This window comes from Myotis lucifugus, unplaced genomic scaffold (assembly GCF_000147115.1).
Source record: "Myotis lucifugus unplaced genomic scaffold, Myoluc2.0 scaffold_294, whole genome shotgun sequence".
Taxonomy (NCBI): domain Eukaryota; kingdom Metazoa; phylum Chordata; class Mammalia; order Chiroptera; family Vespertilionidae; genus Myotis; species Myotis lucifugus.
Window position 1 is genome coordinate 352749 of NW_005871342.1, and position 7527 is coordinate 360275.

Sequence of the window (7527 nt, forward strand, 5' to 3'; positions counted from 1 at the left end):
TGAGACACCTATGACTCAGGACCATTGCTCCCCTGGTTGCAAGCCTCATGGGGTCGGTCCCTCAGAGGTTAGGGGGTATTGCCTGTGGGGAGGCAGAGGGGGGAGGAAATGGCAGGGGCATGCTCCCTGGAGGGAGAGCAGGCTGGATGTTTAGGGGAGGCCTTAGGGGGCAGAATATTCATCAGCTTTATGCTGATGTACCAAAATGAGGTCTATTCTCTTCATCTGTGTGGTTGGCAAATGGCACTAATTGGGTTTCTGCTGTGTCTCCCTGAGTAGGGTGATTTAAGCTATTTACCCGCTGGTTGAGGAGGAGAAGTGCAAACCTCTTAAGTGTTCCTGGTTTAGGGAAAATAGGATTTACTCGGTGGCTGCAAACTGCTGTTGAACTATCTGTCGTAGTTTCCCTATTCCGCTCGTCCTGGAATTTTCCTAGCTTCTTACTATTCTGTAACATTCCCCGTAACATGTTGCGTTGATCCCATGTATCCTTTGTGGCCTGGTGTACCTTCCCCAGTGCTTGCTGAGTTGACTTAACGCCTTACAAACCCAGGTGGTTTCCGTTAACAACCAAGCCTCACCCCCCTGAAGCATAAGAGCCTCACCCTTACACACCCCCTTTAACACGCTCCCAGTTGTCTTCCGTTAAAACACTCGTGTTTTACTTAAAACCCCCACACAAATACTTCCATCAAAACTTGCTCAACCCTGCCAGGCAAGCAATGGCTTCCACAGTCGCTTGGAATTGGTATTAATCTGTTTATGTTTGTCTCATAGGCGAGGCTTTGAGCGAGGCTGTCTCGTTCAGCCTTTACCCAAACCAAACTGTTATTCGCCTAAGACCAGTTATAATAGTGAAAACGTCGGGTTTGTGCACAATGCTCAGACAATCCGTGGGCCCAGGATGATTTGTACTGTCCTTGTACTTTTTAAAAAATTTACATGTTAAATATCTCTGAGTTCTCTACTAAGTTCATATCAAATCTGTATTAGTAAAATGAATACCTCCACTTTATTAAGGAAACCGACTCAGAAAGTCAAGTCCTAAACTGAAGGTTGCATAAGTAATGTAATCACACAGGTGGGCTTCAGCAATGAGCGGCCGGAGGCGCGCCAGAGGGCTTTTGGCCTCTCTCGGCCACCGTCTGCCCCTTCCTTTTTGAGCGCATGCGCGCTGCCGGGCGTCATCCAGTTCCCTCTGGAAGGACGGACGTTGGTGTGGGGGTGAGTTGGGTCGCTGTTCTGTACCTCGTTCGGGCTCCCATAGCTGCCGCCGCCTGCTGCTGGCTGTCCGTGGGCCTCGGGTTTGAGCCTTGACGCCGCGTCCCGTCGGTCGTGGAGCCTCGGACCCTCCCGCCCCACCCCCCCCCGCCCGCGTCTGCCCCTGCGCGACCCCCGCCTGGGCCTCGGGAGGGCGCGGGGGCCTCAGGGGAGCGGCCGGGCTCCTGGGGCGGCGGGCCTGGGTCCCCGGCCGCTGAGTTTCCCCCGCCGTCGCTGTGACCTTGGTCAGGTCATTGGGCCTGTCCGGCCCCGGGGTGCTCGCCTCCCTTTCCTCTGCCACCTTGAGCGTCCGCCTGGGGCCCGCGCGGGCGGTTGGAGGGAGGGCCGGCTTCCCGCCGCCTTCTCCCCGCGCCCACGGCCTCGCCCCCGCCTGCCCGCCGGCCGGGAGGGAGGGCTGCGGGAGCGGCCCCGCTGCAGGCCGCGGAGCCCTGGGACCAGGCCGCCGTCTCGGGCGGACCTGCGGGCGGCTGCTGGTTCCCGCCCGGGCCTCAGTCGCCTCGGGGGCCCCAGGGCTCCCGTCGGGAACGTGGAGGAAAACGTGGCTCGTAGGGTGGCCCCGCAGACTGAGTGCAGAGCCGGTGCTGTGGGTGCGTGTGCACTTGCCGGCCTCGCGCCGCTGCTCCCCTGTAGCTGGGGGAGGTGTGTGTGCAGTGTCCGCTGCTGCCGCTGCCGGGTCCACTGTCTCATTTAGGGTAGGAGACAGGGATGGGGCTCAGAGCAAGGCACCCCAGTGTGCCTCTGCTGAGCAGATTGTTTTGAGCTGAGGGCAGTTTCTTTTTACTCCATTATTATTTTTTTAGTGTAGAGGGGAGAGGGGAAGGGGGTGGAGGGGGGAGAGAAAAAAAAATCGATGTGTCTCACATCGATTGGTTGCCTCCCTCGGGCACGCCGACCAAATCGAACCTGCAGCCCAGGTGTGTGCCCTTGACCGGAATCCAACCGACCAGCGGCCTCACCGCTGAGCAGGACCAGCCAGGGCGCTTCAGGCCCAAGACACTTCTGCCTCCTCCCTTTACTTAGAAGAACTTGAATCAGGGACCTTACCCATAATAAGAGATTACCACCCATCATCCCACCTCTATGGCGGCAGACTTTTGTTCCCTGAACATCTGTTCTTGACCCTTTAAAGCCCCCAAGGTGTGTCACCTCATCCCCAGCTCAGGGCGTCCTACACCCCCTCCCCCTTTCTGCTCCGAGCCTCTTCTGCATTGGGGGTGCCCATACATGTATGGATACATCAAACTCGGTTATTTTCCCTTGCTAATCAGTCTCATGTTTGTTTGATTATTAGACCAGACCGGCCAGAGGATCCTTGAGGGCAGAGGAAAGTTTGTTCCTCCCCCACAAGCCTAAGCCATGAAACATCTTAGGTTTTGTGGGAGGAGTTGGTCCCCTATCCATCCTTCCTGTGCCTCCCTAGGTACTAAAATGCATGATGCATAGAATTCCTTAGGTTTTTTAGTGTTCTAATAATTTTAAAAATTTTTATTTACCAGGAGACAATAACTGCCATGTCTGCGGGTACTTTGCCAAAACCTCAGATGCGCGGCCTTCTGGCCAAGCGTCTGAGATTTCATATTGTTGGAGCCATAATTGTATCCCTGGGGGTTGCAGCTTCCTATAAGGTATGTATGTTTGATTTTTACTTGGTGCTTATGGTCCCAAATGTGCTTTACATTGAAAAATGCATTTTATTTTCATAAGCAATTTCAAGTCTTCTAAAGAAACTCTCTTTAATGTGCTCTCTTCCTCTGACTCTCCCTGCATTCACCTCACGTGATAGGAAAGTACCTTATTCCCAGATAACGTATCCTCCATCTGTAAATGAAGCTGAATTAGTTTGCTAGGGCTTCCATAACAAAGTCCACAAACTGGGTGGCTTAGACAACGGAAGTTTTATTTTCTGTTCTGGAAGCTAGAAATCTAAGGTGGTTCCTGGATTGATTTCTCCTGAGGCCTCTCTACTTGGCCTGTAGATGGCTGAATTTTCTCTTAATAGGACACTAATCATATTGGTTAGCACCTTCTCTGAAGACCATGTGTGATAAATTACCTTACTGGTGCTTGACCAGGACATTCAAAACTGGTCGATTGTTTCTGGCCCTGGCCAGGTGGCTCAGTTGGTTGGCGCATCATCCCGCCACCAAAAAAGTGGAAGGTTCCATTCCTGGTCTGGGCACATACCTAGGTTGCAGGTTCGATCCCCAATAGGGGTGCATATGGGAGGCAACCAACTGATGTTTCTCTCACATTGATGGTTCTCTCTAAAGTCAGTAAACATCTGGTGAGGATTTAAAAAAAAAGTTTCTGGAAAAGGTTGAAACAACAATTAGGTTAGGTCTTAAATCTAGGTTTGGTATCATGGGCTTTAGCACAAGTGCCATTTTGTGCCTGTGGCTTTTTTTTTGTTTTTTTGTTTTTTATTGATTTCAGAGGGGAAGGGAGAAGGAGAGATAGAAACATCAATGATGGGAGAGAATTATGGATCGGCTGCCTCCTACACACCCCACACTGGGGATCGAACCCGCAACCCAGGCATGTGCCCTGACGGAATCAAACCGTGACCTCCTGGTTCATAGGTTGACGTTCAACCACTGAGGCACGCCAGCCTAGCTGGCTTTTCTTTTTGACAGCACCTTCAAGAATTGTTGCCATAGGAGAAAAAAAGAATAAAAAAAGAACTGTTAGAAAATTGCTTTGCAAATTAAAGCTTACCCTCTTTAATGTTATGCCTTTTTATAAATATTTTTTATTGTGGCAGAATACACATAACAAAATCGAACCATTTCTAAGTGTATGGTTCAGTGGTATTAGAAACATACATAATGTTGTGCAACCTTTTAGATTTCTGGATATTTTCCTTCAGCTCCTGCCAGTCTACCCTCTCTCCCTACCAACATGGACACCCACAGGAATTTCCCTCCCAGGCAGGGAGGGCCCTTCTTGCTGACTAGTTTCTCTGAGATTTCTTTCCCTTTCCATGCATCTGTGTCAGCGCCCCCACCCTTTGTCTTAGGAAGTACAGGGGTCAAGTTAAAGGTGAACACGAACAGTTTGATTTATGTTGTCTTTAGATGATAAGTTTCTAATCTAAAAAATCAGCCATAATGGGATATGCTCTTTTTCAGTTTGGTGTAGCTGAACCAAGAAAGAAGGCATATGCAGATTTCTACAGAAATTATGATTCCATGAAAGATTTTGAGGAGATGAGGAAGGCTGGTATCTTTCAGAGTACAAAGTGATCTTGGAATGTAAAGGTAATATGAAGTCACCATTTAAAAATTTTTAAAATTGTGGTACCACCTTAACTATTTTTAATGTATAATTCAGTATCGTTAAGCAAATTCACATTGTCGTATAACCAATCTCCAGAACTCTTCATCTTACAAAACTGAAACTCTGTACCCATTTAGACAACTCTTCATTCCCTCCCATTCCTGGCAACCACCATTTATATCAGAGAGTATTTGTCTTTTTGTGACTGGCTTATTTCACTTAATGTAATGCCCTTAAAGTTCATCTGTTACAGTATGTGTCAGAATATCCTTTTTAAAGCTAACTATTGCATTTTATGTATACACCATATTTTGTTCATTTATCCATCAGACACTTGGATTGCTTCCGTTTTTTGACTTAAGCATAACACTGGTATAATGTTTATGTTGTTAGCAGTGGGAAAGACACCATGTGTAGACAGGTGGGGTCAGACCAAGACCCAAACTGTAAAAGAACATTTATTAAGTAATTCCTAGAGAAATGGACTTAGGAAACAAGTTATGGAGACAAAGGAAGGGCCTTAGGAGCTCGGGAGTGAGGAAGCTAATGGTAACTTGCCTGGGGCAGGGAGGGGGAGAGCAAAGGCAAAGGCTGTGCTCCTGGGAGGGAGAGCACACTTCCTGTCCTGGGTCCTAAGGGTTCTAAGGGTGGAGATTTTAGGGGAGGTCCCAGGAGAAGATCTCAATAGAATATTCATCAGGTTTCCAGGTGTGTCTTTTCAGGGTTGTGGTCTTTACTGATTGATTGTGGCGCCAGGGCAGGGGCGTCTTTATTCTATGCAGCTGTTCCTGAGGCTGGTTTTGTTGCTTATCTGGGCCTGGAACTGGAATTCAACTGAGGCTAGATGTTATCTCTAGGGGGGCAAGGTCAGGGGGTTCCAAACCTAGTGACCGGGGGTCACCCTGGGGATGAGGGCCTACCTACAGTTGATTGTCTGTTGGTCGGCACCTGGGGCTTTCTACCCTGGTGACCTTCTGTACCTGGCCCATGGTCCTTGCTCTACTCAGGTCTAACTGCCCACCACTTTTATAAATAATCTCTTTGAGTAAATACCCAGAAGTGGAGTTGCTGGATCATATAGTTCTATTTTACTTTGTAAGGATCTGCCATACTATTTTGCATAATTTTTACACTCTAGCAATAGTGTAAAAAGGGTTCCAATTTCTTCACTTCCTCAGCAAACTTGTTTTCTGTTTCATGATGTTGAGCATCTTTTATCATGCTTATTGGCCATTTGTATATGTTCTTTGAGGAAATGTCTATTCAAGTTCTTTGCCTATTTTTAATGTCGTGTGCACTTTTATTTCAACTTGCAGGCCCCATTTTAATTTGCAACTCCATTGCAGGCCTATTAGTAATGAACTCCATATCCTTTAGCTGTTGTTTACCTGAGAATGCCTTTAATTTCTTATTTTTGAAGGACAGTTTTACTGGATATAGGATGTTTTTTGTGAGCACTTTAAATATATTAATGGGCAGCCTTCTGATCTGCAAGGTTCATGCTGAGAAATCCATTGCTAATTTAACAGGCTCTGTTGTAGACTGTGAATCAATTTTTCACTTGCTACTTTTTAAAGGTTGCCTTGCCCTCTGTGGCTCAGTGGTTGAGCATGGATCTATAAATCCGGTTGTGAGCTTGCTTCCCAATAGGGGGCATGCAGGAGGCAGCCAATCAATGATTCTCTTTCATCGATGTTTCTTTCTATCCTCCCATCCTCTTTGAAATCAATAAAAGTACATCTGGCTCACCGCTCACCTGCTCCACCATCCTACTGTGGCTGATGCCTGCCATGTTCCACACGTGCCCCTGGTGATCAGCGCATGTCATAGCGACAGGTTGTTCGGTTGTTCCACTGTTTGGTCTATTTGCATATTAACTTTTTATTATATTGGAGAAAAAAGAAAAAAATATATATATATATATGGCCTGATGCACAAAATTCGTGTAAGGGGCTTGGCCCTCGCGGCCCCGGCTGCCTTGGCCGGCCCTCGAAGCCCTGGCTTCATCCAGAAGGTTGTCCAGACTGTTGTTCTGCTGTTCGGTCTAATTAGCATATTAGCTCTTTATTATATAGGATTGCTCAGCCCTTAATCTCTTGCTCATTCCCTCTGCAGCTCTTTTGTGTCATGAGACCCATCACTGCTTTCAGCAGCTTGCAGGCTGATTCTAAATGATGTCACCATTCCCATTAGTGCTCCGAGATAGGCAAGTAGAAAACAGTCCCTAAAACAAGCCAGAATGCAGTGAGTTCTCCTCCTCCTCCTCCTCCTGTCCTGAGGGAGAAGCCAGGAGCTGGCTGGGTTCCTCCTAACCACACTGATACCCTGAGGGTGGGAGGAAAAAATTCATGAAATTTCCTGCTGTTTTGAGTGGCTTTTTCTTCTTTAGGTGTTTGCTTATTTGCAGCAGCTTCATAACTGGTTTCTAGTTCTCACGCAGACACATTGGTTCTTACGTTGATGGATTACTGTGGGGGAGCGGGAGCCTGGAGCTTCATAGCCAACCATCTTGCTGACTTAGGTTCAAAGTGCTCTTTATTGCTAAATTGGCATTAGGAAAATCACACTTTTAGAAGTGTTTCATTTTTTAAAATACTTATTTTCTTAAATTTATCACCCCCCCTCCCCCCCAGCCTTGAACGACTCAATTTTAGCTTTCGGCCCAGGGGTGTCCCTCAGGTCAGTACGGAGCCTCTTGGCTTGTTCATGTATCACTGCCTCCAAAATGTTGTTGCTGGCTAACTGCTTTTCCATTTTCCACATCAATAACTGTTTCTCTGCGGCATTGTGAACAATGTTTCTTTCACGTCTTTAGCAACATTAGCCCTCTTGATGGACTCTTTTTTTTTAAACAGGGCTAATCAATGGGCTATGCGAGGGAAGAAGGTAAGCACTCAAATGAGAGCTGAGATCCACATTTTATACTATGCTTATGTAACAGGGATGTCCCATGAGATAGAGGAAGAGGGA

General features: G+C 47.5%; 1 protein-coding gene across 2 annotated transcripts in view; it reads left to right on the plus strand.

Annotated features, from left to right (window-relative positions):
• The first annotated feature begins 1138 nt into the window (after positions 1-1138).
• The window catches only part of LOC102422714 (cytochrome c oxidase subunit 6C), a 7856-nt gene continuing 1467 nt past the window's right edge, over positions 1139-7527 (plus strand). Inside the window, exons 1-3 of one of the 2 annotated variants that reach the window (XM_006099984.3) lie at positions 1139-1224; positions 2778-2906; positions 4410-4538. In XM_006099984.3, the coding sequence (XP_006100046.1) occupies positions 1168-1224; positions 2778-2906; positions 4410-4523 (300 nt within the window). In that variant the 5' untranslated portion in view covers positions 1139-1167 and the 3' untranslated portion in view covers positions 4524-4538. Of the gene's footprint in view, positions 1225-1761; positions 1869-2777; positions 2907-4409; positions 4539-7527 lie in introns of those variants that run through there. The other variant, XM_023763625.1, reaches the window with a different exon arrangement.